The 20,455-nt window shown below is 49.1% G+C and overlaps 1 protein-coding gene across 3 annotated transcripts; it reads right to left on the reverse strand.

The window, feature by feature from the left end:
- Window positions 1-2,830: 2,830 nt before the first annotated feature.
- Window positions 2,831-20,334, reverse strand: THAP4 (THAP domain containing 4). Of its 3 annotated transcripts, XM_074546903.1 has the most exons (6): window positions 20,121-20,334; window positions 18,115-19,271; window positions 8,749-8,908; window positions 6,730-6,839; window positions 5,360-5,463; window positions 2,831-3,162 (listed from the first exon to the last, which is right to left on the reverse strand). In XM_074546903.1, the coding sequence occupies exons 1-6, from the start codon at window positions 20,195-20,197 to the stop codon at window positions 3,043-3,045; spliced, it is 1,728 nt and encodes a 575-aa protein (XP_074403004.1). In that variant the 5' UTR covers window positions 20,198-20,334; the 3' UTR covers window positions 2,831-3,042. The 3 variants fall into 3 exon arrangements, with proteins under 3 accessions (XP_074403004.1, XP_005489583.2, XP_074403005.1); XM_005489526.4 differs by lacking the exons at window positions 18,115-19,271; window positions 20,121-20,334 and adding an exon at window positions 15,059-15,209; XM_074546904.1 differs by lacking the exons at window positions 18,115-19,271; window positions 20,121-20,334 and adding an exon at window positions 10,600-10,660.
- Between the last annotated feature and the right edge of the window lie 121 nt (window positions 20,335-20,455).

Here is a 20,455-nt window from a genome sequence, read left to right on the forward strand (position 1 = left end):
CTCCAGGGGCTGTGCCTGCACACACATCACACACATCCCCTGCCCCAGGTCACATTCAGCCATAGGAATGTTTGGGATCCAGGATGCTTTTTCCTGCCAAGGCACAGCAGAGCTGGGATCAGCTTCATGGAGCTTCATGGGGATTTTTGGAGCTGGGATCAGCCTCTCACTCCAAGCCTCTCTCTGCCATGACCCCTCTCCATTCCCCCAGAAGCCATCATGGTGCTGCCTTGGCACTGCTGTGTTCCCAAGGGGGAACCTCTCTGTAGTGCATGGACCTCAGGGTGTCCATGCCCTTCCCCTCTCCTCAGGGGTGAAGCCATTCTGATGTCCTGACACATGTCTGGTCTGCCAGGGAGAGATAATCCCTCCTCCCTCTTTGCTCCATGCCCCAAAGACATCATTTGGATCCCTGTGTCTGAACAGCTCCCATGAAGGATGTCTCCTTCCAAGGGATCTCTTACAGACAGCCTGGTGCCTCCACCACGAGGGTGCTGGGAAGTACCAAAGAGCCACCTCCTGCTTGCCAGGATTTTCCCACCTACACCTCCAGATTTCCATCCATCTCCAGGGCAGAAGGCACCATGAGGCTGTGGTCGGCCTGAGAAGCCTCACCCCATGCTTGGCTGCCCTGGCTGAGGCAGACACAGCCCCCAGCACTGTTGAAACCCATGTTTGAAGGCTATTCCTGGGAAACAAGGTCTGCCAAGGCAGCAGGGAGCTGTGGGCAGAAGCTCAGTTCTAATGCCAGGAGTTCTGCAGCCACCTGGGCCATGGAAGGGGATGGAGCAGGGTGACGATGAGGATGCACAGCCACCACACAGCTCCTGGTGATGCCCTAGATGGGGAAGGGCCTTGGGATTCTTCAGAGGAGATGCCCTGAACAGGTCAGTCCTGGCTGTCCCTTCTCCCACAGGCAGTGCCCTGCAGCTGGTGGCTGTGCCAGGGCTGCCTCCTCCAGCTGTTGTGGGGCAAGGAGAGGAGGGTCTGCCCCAATCTCCATCTCAGTCTCTATCCTCACCCTGGCCCTCAGGAAGAGCAGACAGTATTCTCTTAGGAATCTGCTGAGCGATCCAGTGGGCTCTCCCCTTCCTCTTCTCTTGCTGGGCTGCATCCCCCAGGAATAAGGAAAGCAGCACAGGAGCAACCAGGAATGGCCCCTCTCCTCCATTTTCAACATCCACATTATTCCCTCTCCACCAGTTCTTCAGCCTTATCCCACCCTCTCCCCAAGTTCCCACATCCATATCCTTCCCTCTCCCACAGCTCCCACTGCCCCAGTCCTGCACTAATGAGCAAAGGAGCAGAAGAAACCAGGCGAGGCCCTTCTCAGCATGCTGGTTTTCATTTCAGAGGGGCCAGGGAGGATCCACATCAAATGGGATCAAGGGGAGGAGGTGCACGTGGTCCCGAGGCCAGGCCTGCCCTGGCTGTTTCTGCCCAGCTCCTCCGACACTCTCTGGGAATGCTGCTGGAGCCCGCGGGGGCTCGGTGTCCTGTCCCCATGGGAGAACGTACAGTGCGGGCCACCTCCGGGAGCTGCCTACTCCTGCTGGTTCTGCTGCTGCTGCTGGTTCTGGTTCTGCTGCTGCTGGTTCTGGTTCTGCTGCTGCTGCCGCTGCTGCCGCTGGCGCCAGCGCACCACGAAGGGATGGAGGCGGCGGCGGGGCCGGCGCGGGGCCAGCCCGGCCCGGCTCTCCTGGCCCTGCAGCACGCGGATGCCCCCGATGGGCCCTTGGCACGTCGGGCAGGTGGCGGCGGCGTCGGGCCCGGCCTGGGGCTGGATGCAGGCGTGGCAGAACACGTGTCCGCAGGGCTCCACGGCAGCAGCGGGGCTCTGCAGGAAATCCACGCAGATGCGGCACACCCGCACGGCTCGGGGCGCGGGGGGCTCCTCCCTGACCTCTGCCATTGCTGCTCCCGGGCTCGATTGCTCTCAGCCGCTGGCAGGTCTCGAAGGCTTGGCTTCCACTTGGGGCACTCAGAAGCTCCTCAGTCACTGAGAGCACTCAGAAGCTCCTCGGCTGCTGTGGGTCACAGCCCGAGTGCTCTGGCACTGCCCAGCGCTGGGGGTTACAGTTTGTTTATGGTTACCCACTGCAGGTGAGTGATCCTGGCTCTGGTGACATCACAGGGTTCTCAGGGGCACACCCAGGAGCACCCCCATCCACAGAGACAGATCCCGTGGCACACAGCCCACCTGGCAGTGGGCTGCACACCTCAGTGTGTGCCCAGATCCCTTCCAGGCGGTCTCTGCTGGGCTGGGGCTGTGCCACTGTCACACTCCCAGAGTGACTGAGGGGGCCAGGGACCTCCTCTGGTCCAAGCCCCTGCTGAAGAGTCGCTGCTGTAGGCCAGCAGTGATCAAAGTGTTCTGCCTCCCTCATTTTTGAGGGATTTGATGACAGGTCTCACAATGGCTGCATCCTGATTCCAGAGCTGGAAATTTAGAGTTGGAGATGGAGCCCCAGTGTTAGCAGTTTCTCTTGCTTGTTGGCTCACAGCTGTCCCCCAAACTCTTGGGATATTCTGCACTGAAGTCTGGCCCTGACTTCCCACACTGCAGCAATTCCCCTCAAACTGCTAGACAAACTCCCAGAGCAAGGTGTAGGTGCTCCCTCAGGATATTCAAGCCAAGTTCCATTGGACAGGCTCTGCAGTTCTCAGAGTCTTTCCCTGCAGTGACAAACCCATTCCAGAACCTGTGGCTTCCCCAGAATTCTCCAGGCTGTCCAGGAGGCTGGATCTCCACCCCAACACCTACTGATGAACAGGCAGCACAAAGCCCCTCCATGAGCACTACCTTGCAGTCACACCAAAGACACAGCCATAAAAATAAAAGCTTTTTATTTATTTTTTTATATACCATTACAGAAACATCTGAGTAACATTCTCAACAGGACAGGCAGCTCTGGGGCCCAAGGGATGAGCACAGGCAGCCAGCTCTGGGGTCTGCCATGCTGTGCTCCTGAGCTGCTGCTGCTCTTGGTGCATGATGTCCTTGCTCCTTGCCCTCAGGGAGGTGACCCAGCACTCCTGGTGTCAGGGTGTCACCTTCTTGTAGGTGATGTGTAAGTGCTGAGTCATGGGCTGCGTAGTGGTTGCCATTGAGACAGTTTGTTCGAGTTTCCCATCGGAATTGAGCCTGAATTTTCTGGTAATCTAAACCAGGGGGGAGGAAAAGAAATAAAGAAATCAAACAGAGTGTCCACAAGGTGAATGCCTCACCTGGGCTTTGTTCCCTTTGCCATCCACCTGCCTGCTGAAGGATATCCTCACTACAGCAGGCACATAAACAAGGAGGTTTGTCTCTTAAAGAAAGCAGCCCTCTCCACAAGAGCAGCTCCAAGCCCATTACCCATGGAACAAGGCATGTTCACAGAATTAACTGAGTTGAAAAAGACCTTTGAGGCCATCAAGTCCAGCCTATGACCTAATTCCATGTTACTAACTAAACCATGGCACTGAGTGCCACATCCAGGCTTTTCTTAAACACCTCCAGGGACAGCGACTGCATCACCTCCCTGGGCAGCCCCTTCCAATGCTCAATCACCCTTTCTGTGAACAGCTTATTCCTAATGTCCAGCGTAAACTTCCCCTGGTGCAGCTCAAGCCTGTGTCCTCTTGCCCTGTCAGTGGTTGTCTGGGAGAGGAGAACAACCCCTACCTGGCTATAACCTCCTTTCAGGGAGTTGCAGAGAGTGATGAGGCCTCCCCTCAGCCTCTTCTCCTGCATATCCCCCCTGCATCCAACAAAGAATGGAGGTTGTCCTTGCCCCTCCTCATCCACGAGTACCAACAGAGGGAACCTTGCCATTAAATTCTGTTAAGTTGTGCTTTCACAAATTTGTATTAAATCTCCATTGATAACACCTTAAAAGTGATTCTTCAAGCAATCTAAACTACTCATGACACAGCCTGGTGCAGGAAATGAGCCTTCCTCCCTCAGTGACAGCTCAGCCAAGCCACAGCCACCCTGAATCACTTTTCACCAGGAATGCAACAATATGGTGAAGTTTTCTCAAAATGAGCAACTCCAGCAGCAGCACACGTGTCCTTCTCACAAACCTGTGGCCTCTTTGTTTCCACAGGTAATTTAAGCTGTTCTTGGTGAAGGAGAAAAGACTCTGGGGTTTCCTGACAACCCCTCTCATTCCACACCCAGACACTCACTAGGACCAGTCCTTGGGCCTGAGCTTCCCACAGGTGCCAGATGGGCACAGACCTCCAGCCCCAGAGCTTCCTTCCTTCTTCCAGCCAAGGCCAGCCTTGGAGCCCTCAGCTAGGAATACATCTGCTGGCATTCTGTGCTTTGCCCTCTCCTCCTGCCAGTCTATCTGCCCACAGCTCAGGCAGCAACTCAGAGGACAGTCCCTTTAATTTAAACGTTTGCAATCCAGAGCTCTGCCTCCCTGCTGACACCCACAGGATCTAATTTACTTCTGCTATGGGAAGGAGGCACTACAGCTGTTCCTGGGAAAGAGGAAACATGAAAACATGCACCCAAAGGCAGGGGGAGATGAGACTTCCCAAAATCAGGACACTATCTGTGTAGGCAAATCAAATTTTTGTCTACATCTGCACAAACTTGTGCTCTCTGCTAAGGGTCAGTTTTATAGCACACAAAAACCAGGCTATGAGAGCTTGTCTCTCAGCTGCTGCTCAGCCACCACAGCTTCAGATGTGACAGTGACACCTCCAGAGGTGACCTCAGGATGCCACACTGACTCCAGCAGTGCCACTGCACTCACACCTGGCTGTACCCCTCCAGCTGTATCAACAGACCCCCAATGCACACCCCAAAAGTCAAACCCTCAAAAGCAGCCAACCAAAGGTGGAGCTGACAGCAAGAGCCAGCCCCACCCTGCAGCCACAGGTGGGAAAAGAGCCCAGAGCAAGGTCTGAGTGCTCTGAAAAGCACAGAGCAAGAGCTGCAGGTGCTCCTGAAACATCCTCATGAGGCTCAGTACTGACCATACCTTAAATTGCATCCTCATACTGCAATCAACCCAGAAAACCAGCATTAATAAGTAATACCATTGCCATAAAATAGTATTTAACCAAGACTTTGCTCTTTTCTTCCCTAAGGGCCTGCTACTGGCCATTCTGGAGACAGGATTCTGGGTTAGCTGGTCTCATCCAGCCTGTCAGTTTTTACCATAATGATCCCTCTGGGTCTCATAATGTACAAAATCTCTTCTGAAGGCACTTACAGAAATAAGCCAGGATGCCAGGCAGTATTTCCAAGAACCTCTGATGGCATTCTGTAATTAAAGCATGCTAAATAACATGTCCTCTCAACCAGACTCCTCCTGAGGCAAGCAGTGCTATGGGAATGGCTCATTCTGTGGGCACTCACCTGCTCTACATGGGGCTTCTTGGCAAAGGAGATCCTGGCTATGGAGTGAGAAGCTATAGACAGCTCTTGTCCATTCACCTCCCCTTCCTCCACCTCCACCAGACCTAGGGAAAAGCAAGGGCACACATATTATTAGGCTACAAAGGATATTTAGGCATGTCACAATTGTTATTTTGACCTTTCAGTACTTAAGAGGAAGCTTATAAAAAAGAGGAAGAGGGATTTTTTATGCATTCAGATAAGGACAGGACAGGGAAAAAGTTTTTAATCTGTAAGAGGAGAAATTTAGGTTAGATATTAGGAAGAAATTCTTCCCTGTGAGGGTGGTGAGGCCAGAGAAGCTGTGGCTGCCCCATCCCTGGAAGTGTTCAAAGTCTGGTCAGACAGAGCTTGGAATAACCTGGTCTGGTGGAAGGTGTCCCTGACCATGGCAGGGAGGTGCAATGAGATTTAAGGTTTCTTCCAACCCAAACCATTCCATGCTCTATTAGGCTGCTTAACAGACCAGCCCTCCCTGTGGAGAATGGTTTTATTTGCCCTAATTAATTTTATTTATTGACAACTGCAGATCCACACAACCTCAGACATGGAAAGCTGGACTTATTCACACTGTGTAGGATGAGTGTCACAGCACAACTGGCACTCCTCCCTTCAGCACCTGTCAATTTAGATGCAAACTTCAGCATCAGCTGGAGTTTAACACTTTCACTTATAATAACTGAGATGTGGTTCTGTGGTGGTGTTCACAGGGGTCCCAGGATGAGGGAAGAGATGAGAATCTTGACTCCATGTTTCAGAAGACTGATTTACTATTTTATGATATATATTATAATAAAAGAAAATTATATACTAAAACTATATTAAAGGAATAGAAGAAAGGATTTCATCAGAAGGTTGCAAGCAATAGAAAGGAATGGAATGATAATAAAATCTTGTGACTGACCAGAATCTGAGCCAGCTGACTGTGAGTGGCCATTAATTAGAAACAACCACATGAGACCAATCCCAGATGCACCTGTTGCATTCCACAGCAGCAGATAATCATTGTTTACATTTTGTTCCTGAGGCCTCCCAGCTTCTCAGGAGAAAAAATCCTAATGAAAGGATTTTTCATAAAATGTGTCTGTGACTTGGTTCTCTCTCATGCAGTCCCCATCAGGAAAGAAGCACCAACGTGCTGCACCCACACACTGGGAGGCTCTCCTAGTTTAGGAACCACTGTGAGTCCAGCACCAAAAAGCAGCAATTCCGACAGAAAAATTTAATAAAATAAAACTGTGAGAGGTGCAAGAACTGTCTGAAAAAGTGATGAAATGGCCCAGCAGGGTAAGAACCTCTACTTTTCCCCAGTGTGGGTATGAGGAGTGTACCTGTGTTCTGGGCACTGATGAAGGCCACCTTGTTAGTGTCGGGTTTGAGGCGGATGAAGCCGCACTCCCGGTGCATGGGCTTCCTGGTGTCCGGGTGGAAGGCGTTGAACCTGAGGGCAAACCAGAGCACAAATCTCATGTGTTTTGCACTCAAAAGACATTTTTTGGCCTGGTTTCCTCTTATTTAACCCCATGCGTATTCTTTGAAGAGTAAAAGACTGACAACACTTCACAGTTGAGAGATGAAAACCTGAAGAAATACGGTGACTTTACAGAGGCACAGCTATTTCTTAAAGCTGGATTCAAGTCTATAAGTTCAAGTCTGTAAGTAAGTTCAAGTCTGTAAGTTCAAGTCTGTAAGTTCAAGTCTGTAAGTTCAAGTCTGTAAGTTCAAGTCTGTAAGTTCAAGTCTGTAAGTTCAAGTCTGTAAGTTCAAGTCTGTAAGTTCAAGTCTGTAAGTTCAAGTCTGTAAGTTCAAGTCTGTAAGTCTTGAAGTTTAAGTCTTTAAGTCAACTTAAAGACTTAAGTCCTAAAGTTCAAGTTCAAGCTTTGGACTATCCACGTCCCCCAGGTCTAAGAACTAGCTCAGAAACCCCTCAGGAACTCAGATGTTTCACAGATGCTGAAGCCACGTGTGTCTCAAAAACTTCCTTTCCTCAAATAAATATCTGGAATTACTGTATCATCTTTATTTAGCTGTTACACCTGGAGAAGTTGTTTTGTCTGTATGTTCCTTGCTGAAGGAAGCAACAGAGCAGACATATTTCTCCCATCACCCCCTTCAAAAAGATAACAAATTCAGCTCAGACTCTTATTTATTCTTCAGGAGGCCTTAAGAACTGTAGGTTAGGTCATCCATAACATGGGTGATTATACTTTTCAAAGGAAAAACAAACTTAAATCAGGCAGTTTTCAGTGCTTGGAGCATTTAAGGGACACAGGGACTGTCCTGCCTATTTTCCTGGTGCTTCCTAAAGCTCAACAGCTCAGAGCTGTGTAACTCATTGGCACAAAGAAAAGGAGGGGCAAAGAAAAAGGTGACTCAAATAAGGAACTGTTCACAAGCTGGGGAGGGAGGTGCAGCCAGAGCAAGACTGTCAGAGCTTTGTTTCTTTTGGAAATTGGAAAGCAGTCCCAGGCTGAGCTGGCAGCTCCAGCACACTCCAGGAACACAGGGCATCCCTCACACAGCCCTTCCATCTTGTAATTCTTCTTTTCTTGGTTTTCAAAGCAACACACTTTCCAACTCACCCCTGCTGAAGGAACACTGGAGCACTACTGAGCAGTAGCCAACTTGTCACTTCCCTCCCTCTGGATTCCTTTTGATTTTTCTTACAACAACCACTTGAAGCCAAAACAAGTAGTTAAGCTATCTGGCTTCTGTCACACGTGGTTTGATAAGCACTAATTTTTCTCAGATTTTCACAGTGGTGAAGACCGAGGACCACAGCATAAAATGGAGACACCTGATAACCATGCTCCTTCATTTATTCTAAGTGGGAATTTCACAAAGAATGCCAATTAATCCAAAGTTTTTGTCACATTATGCTCTCTTCTGACTCAGAGATGGGGCAACTGAGAGGTGTTTTAAAAATTTTTATTCCATTTTCAGTTTCATGTGAAGGGTGAGACAATACAGATGTTATAACTCATGCTAGCTCAATCAGAAGCTGTTTCTTAATTACAATATATTATAAGCATTTCTTGGCCTTTCAGCTTTTGCCACACAATGTTGCAAATGCCTTAAAGCTAATCATCTAAAATTACCCTTCATGGGCCACTGTAGTTGGCATTTGTAATGCTAATTAATCACAAATTTTCAAGGAAAATCAAAGTTAGACCATGCAGTCACACACCACAGCATCATCTTGTTTTGAAAATGAGGTGGAAATTTATGTACTTTGGTGAATTAAAGTGAAAATTTCTGTTCTTTGCCACTGGAAAAGAAACCCAACCAACAAATCCACGGCTGCTCCAATCCAGGAGCTGCTGCCAAGCCTGGCAGATCCCCTGACTTACGAGAAGTTGAGCATGGGCTGTCCCACGTGAGAGATGTGCACTTCCTCCAGGTACTGGAAGGGTTTCATTGTAGGGAAGGTGCCATCTCCTGGTGGGTCTGAGAGCCAGGTGCCCAGCATCCAGGACAGGGGTTCCATCACAGGGTTCAGCTGGGGAGTCTCTGTGGAGCACAAGAAAGAGGGAAGAATGAAAACTCAGGGATCTGTGCTCTGCAGGTTGCTGTGAGCTGGCTGGAGGTGAACACAGAACACCTCAGAAATGGCTGAACATCACAGAAATGCTTTTGCTCAGAGCAGTGCCAGCTCCAAGGGGGAGTCATGGAAAGTGGGTCTGTTTCCATACACAGAGCACTCTTGCAGGTGCTCCATTTCTGACTCCTCTCTGTAGCTTGATCTAAAGAAAAAATCCCACTCCCATCCACACGCAGGGAAGAAGATGACTGAAAGCTCAGCACAAAGAATAATCATTAAATGATAATGAAGCCTCTAACACTCTGGGCTAATCTCTCTCAAGCACTGAGCACACACTGTTCCTGTTTGTTTCAGAGGCTCAGGAAATGAGTCCTCATTTCAAAAGAAAATCAGGCTGTGTGCATATTCAAGATCAAAGTTTGGCTATAATATTTTTTTAAGAGGTTAACAATGGCCTGAACTTGTATAAAGAGAAAAGGAAGGATCATTCAGAAGCTGCTCTACTAAGGCTCTGGACTAAGGCAAACATCTTAAAAATACCTGGGTGCCTGTAAGGCAAAGAGTAAACAGAAGAGAAAGATACTTCCCTTTGTCATTGCAGTTATGAAAAAGCAACCAAGGCCTTTTTCACAAAGTTTAAACTTCTTTAACCAATCATTTTACAGAACCACAGAATAAGCTGAGCTGGAAGGAACCCACAAGGATCACCAAGTCCAAATCCTAGCCCTGCACAAGACCATGCCAAAGAGTCACACCATGTGCCTGAGAGCATTGTCCAAATGCTTCTTGAACTCTGTCAGCCTTGGTGCTGTAGGAGAGTTTTGAGAAACAGTTTTGCATTTTACTTTCAGAACTGTTTTGCATTTTACTTCAGGCTGTGACCTGAAAAAAAAATACACCGGGAAAATGGAGACAGACAATTTAAAGCCACGTGAAGAGCAGAGCAGATGCATTACTAAGGTGTAAGTAGGGAAAGCAAAACATCACCCACAGGATGTTGGGAAAGATGGATTCCCACACAAACAGGGTGCCTGCTACTCTCAAGAGTCTGTTATGCAGAGAAATACGACTGAAGTAAGCTTAAAGCATGGCATAAATATTTCATCCTGGCAAGGTGGGTGCTGCAGGGGGGTGTTTTCCACTCCTAGAGATCAAGAATACAAGAACAAGCTGCCTGGCTGATCTAAAGGGCACAGACTCAACTGCAGGCAGAAATCACAACCTAAGAGTAAAGCTGTGGCCAAAAATTTGCTTGACCAGTCTGAGTTTTGCTGTGCTCTTTATGAAATGTCAGGCTAAAAGACTGAGCAAGGAGGAAGGACAGTCCACACCTGAAATGCCAGAGGAGAAGGAAGAGCAGCTTTCCTGGGTAAAAGAGACCACTTGTGGTACCCATTCTCCCACAGACAGCAGGTGTGAAAAGCCAGCCCATGTCAGCAAAGTGCTGCTACTTGCTTTGCTCTGTCCTGAAGTATTTTGCAAGGGAAGCAACATGAGGAAACAGGAGAGCTCACTAGGAAATCAGTGATAAAGGCCTACAGCATCAGAGCCAGGATCTGTAGAACACCCTGTCAGACTGTGCAGTCCCCAGGACTTGGAAAGGGGTTCCCACAATCAGTGCAGCAGTGTCAGTTACTGCACAGTATCTCCTTGTACTCACCTTTGCAGTTCCATGAGGGGAACACAGCTTTGTGGATAAGCAGCATACTGCTCCTCCCTCCAGCTGATGTTTGCCTTTCACTCTCTGCTGCATTTCTTTTCAAGCTTTTTGCAGGCTCATCTCTCACAACAGAACAGTGAAGCAAAGCTTTGGAAAAGCTGCAGGAGCCTGCAGCCTGGGCTGCTGCTGCCCTCTCCTGGGTCAGCATGCCAGGAGCAGGACAGTTTCTGTCACCACAGTGCTTTCATAGGGCACTTCACTTTCTGCTGCTTGCACTTCAGGAAAAGCATCCAAACAAGAGATGAAAGGAATGGCTGTAGCCATTCCCACTCTTTAGACTTGATTATAAACCAAGAGAAGCCAAGGGAAGCCATTTCCACCATCCCACTGCCTTGCTGTGCAGCACCCAGCCTGGCTGCAGGTGCCTGAGCTGGTTTCACTTCCAAAGGGCTGGAATTGCAGCCAGCTGAAAAGTGAAGGTGGAACTGTACAGCCTGAAGTCTCTGGCACTTGGGCAAACAGCACAGCCAAATGATCATTATTACTTTTCTAAACTACCTAGATGGCAGCAAAACTGAAGAGCTCTTTAATTCTCATGTGGCTTGGAAAGGTCAAGAGCAGCAGAAGTGAGTAAGGACCAGGGGCTCAGTGAAGTGTGGTGGGTGCAGACATCCTGATCTCATCCCATGCTCTTCTTACCTTCAGTGTTGGGCTCTGACTAGTGCACTAAGAATTTTTTCCTTCCTGGCTAGAAGAGTGGAAAAGCAAGACGGGAAGCAGACAGGAGAGAGTCTGATTGAATCCATCAGAAAAAAAAAAACAAAAACGAAACCCACAGATATTTGAAAAGCATTTGCTTTTTTATGTCCTGGTTGGGGCAGGGAAATGCAAGACTACTGTAGCAACAAGAAGTTCTATGCTGAGCTGCTTTGTTTCAAATTTCAGGTTTATAGATACAGTCACTGTCAAGACACTGATGAAGGAGCCTCTATATCCCTTTTTAAAGGTCTAAACTCCTGGCACATCATTTTTACAAAACACCTACTAATGTGGCTTAACAGGTAAGTGTATGATAGCATCAAGAATGCAAATGACATCCGAGAATTTGTAGCACAAGAGACCCTGGTCACCCTTCTGCACACTTAAAGCTTCACACTCAGAGGGGGTGCTCTTAAATGCAGATTCTCTTGCATTCATAAGCACAGCTCCTCTTTTGCCTTCTAACAGGGAAGCTCTCTCTGCATCCTCTTTCTAAACAAAAACATTCCTGGAGTCACCTTCTGCACCTCCTGGAAGCCATTAGGGACCCAGCATCTCCAAGACCCCATTCATCTACAACCTGGTGAGGTGGAAGGTGTCCCTGCCCAAGGCAGGGGGTTGGAACAAGATGAGCTTTAAGGTCCCCCTCCAAACTCACAAACAGACTGTTCCTACATCTTTTTCATCCCCAGAAAGTTTCCAAGCCAAATCCTACCCTGCACTGGAACTGGCTGTCCAGGCTTTGCACCAGGAGATGCTGAGTTCTCCCTGCTTTTGAGTGGGATCCCTGGCACAGAAAGCTAAGCTGGCACAAATTCTACACAGCTTTATCAGTGAGGGGCCAGCTGGTTGCTAACAAGGCAGCCAACCCATTTCCTTGAGCTGGGGAACATTTCCTACAGAAAACTTGAGGGAATAAATTATACAAACAACAACAATAAAAAACTCACCAAAAATCCCCAAAACAAAATCCCTGAGTCTTCTAAGTGAGGGGTCTGCAGCATCAACTGGGCAATTCCCTGAAATTCTTCCTTCAGCACAGTTGCTAACTGGGTTTAAAAGAAAGCATTGAACACCTTTGCCTTGTCCTTGTCCCTGTTTGTGAGGTGACCACCCTCATCCTGCAATGGGGCAATGTTATTTCTAAACTGCCATTTTGCCGTTTATATATTTGAAAAAAAAAATTTTCTCTGCAGTTTTGGCAGCTTTGACTCCAATTGAGCTTTTCCTGTATGAATTTTCATACAGTGGGGAGCAACATCTCTGTGTTCTTCACACATCACCTGACTTTGCTTCCACTGAGCATCTTCCATCATTCCATCTGATTTCCAAGAGAAATCCCTGGCCAGCCAAGCCTTCTGCCTCTCCTGCTTGCTTTCTGACATTTAGGAATTGCTGTTCCTGTGCCCTTAGGAGATGTTTAGAAGTGTACAGCACTGACCCCAGCACCTGCAAAAACATTTCCCAGGGGACCTTACTCACTAATTCCCTGAGCAGCCTGAGGTTTCATGGCCAGAGTTGAGGTTTTTCAGGCACTTTTCCTTCTGTCACCAGAGGTTTAGTGATGGCTCTGTGGTCTCAAAGTTCACTTTGCTCATGAGATCCTCTCTGATGACAAGCAGGAGATCAAGATCATCTTCCAAATCAGCTCCCTGAGGACCTGTTCCATAAAGTTGTCATGCAGGTGTTCTAGGAGCCTCCTGGCCCAGGCTGTACCAGCTGTGGGATGCTCCCAGTTAATTCCTGCCAGGCTGAAGTCCCCTGGGGCAGCTGACTTGGAATCATCCCTTAATTCCTCAAGGAATAATTTGTCAGTGTCATCATCCTGGCTGGGAGGTCCAGAGCAGACTCCCACAGTGAAATTGCATTATTTGTTTGCCCTTTGATCCTTATCCAAAGGTTCTCAACTGTGCCAACTGTGAGCCCCTGACACTCCAACCCTTCTGTCACACACAGTGCCACCCCTGTGTCCCTCCTGAGGAGCCTGGAACTGTCCCTCAGGGCACTCCAGTCACAGGGAAAACTCCCACCAGGTTTCACTGATGCCAGATCTCTGAGACTGGGCCAAAGCTCCTCACTGGTCCCTCCTGCTGGGTGCATTAATGCAGAGACATTTCTGGTGTGGTGCACTGTGACCTGCACCTGGTGAAGCAAATTGAGGGATCCCATTAGTGCTCCTTTCCTCAAATTTAGGTACTCCAGCCCACTGCTCTTCCCTGGTGACCCTGGTTTTGCCCCTTCCCCTTTCCAAGCCTGTTTAGGGCCCTATCAACAAGCCCTACCAGCTCCTGTGCTAGAACTTTCTCCCCCAAGAAAGATGCATCCCACCAGGTGCCAGCTGTTGAACAGATCATCCCATCTCTGCTCCAAAAGATGGAAATGGCATTATATTCACACTCACTAATTCATTTCATAGCCAAGTTCCAAGGTGGTAATGCTACAGTGCCTGTAGTCATTGCCAAAGTTCTGCTTTACATAACACAGAGAAAATAATTTTTAAATTCTACTCTATCATGAGAAACCAAACACCCTACCTGAGCTCAGCCTGACTTTCTCTCGAGTTTTCCTTAGTTTGCTGTTTCATTGCTTCCTAGCTGCAAGCTGGGTTTTTGTTGTGAGTCATTGCCAACTCACTGCAAAATTAAATGCTTAATGCACAAACTCTATAGACTATTAGGCAAAAAAAAAAAAAAACCAACCTGGAAAGAACAAGACCATCCCACTGAAAAAACCTAAACCAACAGCAGTGCAAAAAGTCTTGTTTCCTCCCTTCCAACCAACTTTCTCTCCAAGGGGGAGGTCAAAGGGTTGAGGGAGGTGGCCAAGTCCCAAAGTTGGTGTGCCTGCACCATGCTGAGCACAAAACAGTTCACCTCCCACCCAAGTGAAATCTCTCAAGATACCTCCTGCCATGGATTCAGCCCCTGTGCACACATATTTCTACTCCTTATCTCACTCTCAGTTCACTTTATGGCTCTCTTGTTCTTTGCAATGCTCACCCCACAAACCAGTTTTCTACCCCAGCCATTCCCACCCCAGACAGGGCACAAAAATAAAATCACAAGCAGCACCTGCTGGCTCAGAAAAAAAGCAGTTTTCTCTCAAATCTAGCTCCAAGTTAACATGCAACTGCCTCCTGGAGGCAATTTTCCTGACAGCACATCTCTGTGACCCCTCAGACACAATTCAGTTTCAAGCTGAGCTGGACACCAATCCTTCTCAGGTGAAGCACAGCACCTCCAACCATGCACAATCCTATTTCTCATTGCCAGTCAGGAATGGGATTTTGCTTTTCCTTTTCTGCAGCATGAATGAAATCTGTTTCCACCACTTCACACCCCACAGGCCAGGTCTCAGGACTCCACCTCAGCACAAACCATGCATTAAGTGCTCTGTCCTTCTGCTTGCCCAAAGTTTGCCAACTATGCCTCATTTGCATGTAAAACGGTAAATGATCCCATTTCTACACTGGCTTTGCACAGATAGTCAAAGACAAATCCAAGCAAGATTTCACATGGATTCCTAGTAAAGTTCTCACCGTTTTTCACATGAACTCATTTTGCAAACTCTCCTGCCTTTAATATGACCTTCATGAAAACACACATGCAGCACTGAAGAGGCTCCTCATACCCCCAAACAGCTGAATTCTAAGTTTTACCTCTCTGATGAACCCAGAAACTCAAACCCCATGGAATCCTACCTGTGTTTGCTCCATGCCCAGCCATGTTTGCAGATATTTTGCAATTTGCTGTACCTGCAGCCCCCCCTGCCCCAGAAAGCTCTCTGTGCAGGGCGCCAAGATGGCCAAGAGGGAAGTGAGCTCATGTTTGGGTAAAACACTGATCCTGCTGCCTGCTGGGAGATGTAGTTTTGCAACCAGACCATCCTGGGGCACGGCAGGAGGAGGCTGTGGTGTGGAAGGAGCTGCTGGGATCTCCTGTCTGAGGAGTTTCTGAGTTTCACAGCAGAGCTGTGAAACCTTCATGCAGAAGAAGATGGTCAGGCAGTGCTGTCAGGACACCCAGGACTTCTCCAGGACACATCTCTGGTGGTTTGCTGGCTCTCCCTCATTTCTCCCAGAGCATCCTGTGATCCTCCAGAAGCCACATATCACCCTGTCCTGCCTGGTACACTGTGCCTAACCACACTCATCCACCAGCAGCATTCCTCAGCCTCCATGGACCTCATGAAGCAGAAGGAAATATTTTCCTACCAAACAAACAAACACCTAAATTCAAAAAGTTTAGATGGAAAAGGCCACCATTTCAGCTGTGCTGTAGACAGCCTGGGGGTTCTCCTACACCAGGGTGAGACAGGTTGGGAAACAGCCCTCAAGCACATGGTGACAGCTGGAGTTGGAGCCACTTGGGCACCCTGAGTCACCCAGCCCCAAGTGTGGCTGGCAGGCAGTGCTGGGCAGCAGTCCTGCACAAACCTGCTCTTCCCAGCCTGCTGCAGCTCGGAGACAGCCAGCAGAAATTTATTGGTCTCGTTAGAGGAAAATATGTGAGAGCTAGCACTGAAATGAAGTCCTGCTGAGTGGGTGTGGGCCTAAAGTTGGTGTTTTGTGCTCAGGATTTTGTGGGAGCAGCTGAAGGTGAGGGATGCAGACAGGTAACAACCTGCATGGTCAGCCCAGGCTGGTACTTACACACAAGGAATTGCCTTCAGCAGAAAAATAAATGCAGGCTCAGGTTCACAGCTGAAGCCATCACCTCAACCACACATCAGATGAGCTGGGACAACTGAGACAGGGCTGCTAACAAAGACTATTATTAACCTAATGTGTTACCTGATGTATTTTTATGAATATGAAAAGCCTTTCTGAACTCAGCTTTGTATTACAGCAAAACTCAATGTCTGGGCATGAACCAGACTCATCTGGCTGCACCTCATCAGCTGTTTTCACTGCCATAAACTAGTACTACAAGCACACATAAAATGAGTCCAAAACAGAAAAACACCAAGATGAAGATAAAAAAAATTTGAAAAAGCCAGTCAGTCACCAACCAACCCATCAAAAAAGTTCCCATCCAAAGGGTTCCATCTAAACTTCCCATCCTGCCAAGCTACAACTGCCAAAATGGTTAATTTTCACACACTGATCTCTATTTTGTTGATAAAAGATGACAGAATGGGTAATGAATTGGTCAATTCATTCAGGAAAATTACGTTTTCCCTTATAAAATAGAGCATGTAGCTCATATATTAAGAATATCTTTACAAGAACATAAAATTTTCACTTCTTAAAGACGTATCTATAAAAACACTAATCTTGGGAAAAAGGAGAAAAATCATAGTGCTTACCAGAATTAAAAAAAAAATCTTTAAAGACACTCTTTCTGCAATTAGTATCTCAATGAAGGTATTCCAACAAAGGCAGACACCTTTTTAAATATATGTATAAATACATACTTCATATATATACATAAATATATGTATATATATGAATGACAACTATGGAACCCTAAAATTGTATTTAGTTATTTTCTTTAGTTTGACACCTAAACAATACAAAAACACAGACCAGAAGGTACAAACAAGACCATGCTGATTTCCCAGGGCAAAACTTTTCCCCTCTCTACCCAAATAAAAGTGTGAGTTTTCCCATACTGTGAAAAGTTAGATACATATGGGAAAAGTAGTGCTGGGTGTCAACCTTCATGAATTTTAGAGTCTACTTTCTTCTTCCAGTGAGGAAGTTGGCCATGCTACAACATGCTGCCCATGCCAGCATCACTTTTCTGACTTCCCAATATCCCCAGAAGAAGCCATGAAGCGTTTCTCCCAAAGGAAAGGTGAGAATCAGCCAGCAGGAGACACCCAACCCTCCACAGGTGACAACTTCTCCAAGCAAGTCCCACATCACAAATCCTTCCCAAGGCAACCCAAAATTTTCTCATCAGCCACACACACACCACCATTAGATGGTCCCAAACTCCTGCCCTGAAATGCACCTTGCAACCACAGTCACTGTGGACACATTGTACATTAAAAGACACTTTTTTTTTTTTGAAGAAGGGCCTCATTTGACTTCTAGGTAACAAACTTTTTACATGACCTGATCCCTCACTGAGTTCCCCTATGCTTTATGGTGCTTAATTATTATTTTTGTAATTGATAGAGAAGCATCTTCCATCACTCCCTGCTTTATTATGTTTCCTGACTTCTTCTGCCTTACAAGGGAGGAAAGGATCAGACATTTGCTCACAAATTGTGACCTCAATGTACCTCATGACATTGTCATATTCGATACCTCCCACCTCACTTGCATTTCCTGTATCCTCAGTACTGAGTGCAGTATATGAAATCCAATACCAAAAACTATTTCTTATGCCACTGAGGACAGTAACAGCTTTCCCAGATAGCTGCTGCTAGGACAGCTCATTAACACACCAGAAAAAAATCACAGGCATGGCCAAAGGAAGAAGGAAAATCCTAGTAGGAGCCACTGTATCACAAATAAGTTAAAATAATTCAGAAAGAAAAGAAAATAAATTCATGAACAGAGTTGCCTGTAACACCACAATCTAAATGCTGATTCCACTTCTTGGAAAGGTCAGGGATGCAAGAATTAACTTGTGGGCCCACTGAGTGAATTTTTTAATCTGTATCCATTGGTGTTAGAGAAGCTGCTACTTCTCCTTCCCAGAGAAGGAAGGAGAAGTTCTCCTTTTCCCCATCACACCTTTCACAGCCCCCAACTTAAGAAAGCAGGGAATTCCACCTGAGTGCAGCACCCCTGGCAATACTGACCACAGTCCTGGGATATCAGGCTGTTCAAGTAAGGGAAAGTGTTGCGCTTCATCTCATTGAGCTTCTCCTTGAGCTTCCTGACTTGGCTGTCGGAGCGGCTGATCCTCTGCCTCAGGAGCTTCAGCTCGCCGTTCTTCTTCTCCACCTGCTCGCGCAGGCAGCACACCTGGCTCTTGCTCTGCCGCGACGAGAAGCAGTACGAGTGCAGGGAGTCGATGAGCTTGCAGGCGCCCGAGGCCGACATGATCACCTCGTTGATGGACATGGGGTTGGCGTCCGTGTCCCCCTTGCGGCCCAGCACGGCCTCGGCGGCGGGACGAGGGGTCAGGTCGGCCGGGGACGCTGACAGACCCTGCGAGGGTTTCTGGGGGGTGGCCGTGAGGGATGATGTCGGGGACACTTCTGTGACGGCCTTGTCGTGCCCCAAGGGCTGGCTGCTGCAGCTGGGCTCCACGTCTCTCTTTGGCCTTTTCCTTTCTAGCTGCTCCTTGGGGAGAGACGGCCTCTCCCTGGCGTGCTTGGAGGAAAAGCTGTACGAGTGCAGGGAGCCGATGAACTTGCAGGCACCGGAGGCTGGAGGGGTGAAATCGTCCACGGACACGCCGCTCCTGTCTGCCACCCAACTCCCTGCCCAGCTGCCCCTGGCACAGTCCTTGCCAGGAGACCTCTCGGGCTTCACCTGCAGCCCAGCCTTGGTGCCCAAATGATCCCCTAACGTCCTTCTCCGAGGGCCGTCCAGCTGGCTGTGGAGGGCCTGCTCCTCCTTGGGCATGGATCCTATTTCCTCTTTCAGAGTGGCCTCCTCCATCTCTTTTGTCCCTTGCATCACCATGAAGTCCTGGCCAGAAGATGGAGACCTGTGTGCTACCTCACCGCCTCCCTCCTGCGGGGCCTCCCCATCCTTCACCAGCACCTGCCTGGCTATTTTCCTTCTGCTCCTGACATAATCCAGCTTGCCGTGCTTCTTCTCCACCAGCTGGAAGATGGTGGGGACAGCAGTGGGCTTCAGCAAGCGGTGATGGTCTTCCAGCCGCTTGAAGAAACTGTCTTTGGTGAAGTGCTCGCTGCAGAGAAAGGAATACTTGGTGGGAGTCCAGTTGTCTCTCTGAACAGCTTTCAGCCACTGAATCAAGCGCTTCGAATCCTTCAGAGGGAATCTGAAAGGGGAACAGAGAAAACCCACTAAAAAACAAGCTACATTTCGGGAATCAGAAGGGTTCGTACTTTACAAATTGTAGAACCATGGAATCATACAACTGTTGAGGTTGGAAAAGACCTTTGAGGTGACCAAGTCCAAGGCAATGGCTAGGTTTAGGAGATTTTGGGGAAAGTTGTGTTTTGGGAAGTTACACTCATTTACGAATGAAATTACACTCATTTAAGAATTATTTCACTTTGGTCTGAAACATTTCATATTCATTCGCTGCATCAACAGCTCCACTTCACAACAAGCGTAGGACTAAAAGGTGTTGTTTCCATTTCCATCAGCAATCGATCCATTACCCCCCTCACCAGCCCCAGCCTGTCCCCAAGGAAGGGGGATGTGCCCACCACCAAAGCACTCAGCCCAGCCAGCACGCTGCCCAGCGTAACCCGGCTGCTGCTCACACCGGCTGTGCTTAATAACATTTAATTAGCTGTAGAAATGCCTGCAGTGCACGAAAGCCCCTGAGCAGGCGAGCCGGGCTCCGTTTCCAATGGGACTCCCGAGACAGGGACTTTTCCCGGGGACTCACGGCCGGCAGCATCCCCAGCGAGGGCTGAGGCGGCGGGGCACGGACCGGGGAAGGGTCGGGGTGACAGGCCGGGAGGGCCCGGCCCCGTGGCGAGGGGCGCTCCCGCTGCCCGCCCGGGGCTGCACGATCCGGGAGCCCCGAGCCGGTCTCCCCTGAGGGAAACAAAGAGCGGTCGCTGCCGTGGGGGCCCGGGGAAGGGAGCGGGATTGGGACCGGGGCGCGGGCGGCCCGGCCGCGGCACTTGCGGCGGGCCGGGCGGGCCGCCCTTACCTGTGGAAGGAGACGGCGCCGTGGCGCGCCTTGCCCTGCCGGTTAGAGCAGTTGGCGGCGGCGCAGCAGATCACCATCTCCGACCGCCGCCGCCGCCCTCGGCCGGCCGGGCCCGCCCCGGCCCCCGCCCCGGCCTCGGCCCCGGCCCCGCCGCGCCGCCGTACGGCAAGATGGCGGAGCCGGGTCACCCCGGCGCCCCTCGCCGGTGGGGAAGGGGTTTCTGTACGGCACAACATGGCGGCCGCCACATGGCCGCCGCCATTTTGGCCAGGCTGCAGCTGTACGGCGCGGGGCAGGTGGGGAAAGGGGGGTTCGCTCCCGGCGCCTCTCGCTTG

The sequence above is a fragment of the Zonotrichia albicollis genome, chromosome 9 (genome assembly GCF_047830755.1).
Source record: "Zonotrichia albicollis isolate bZonAlb1 chromosome 9, bZonAlb1.hap1, whole genome shotgun sequence".
Taxonomy (NCBI): Eukaryota; Metazoa; Chordata; class Aves; order Passeriformes; family Passerellidae; genus Zonotrichia; species Zonotrichia albicollis.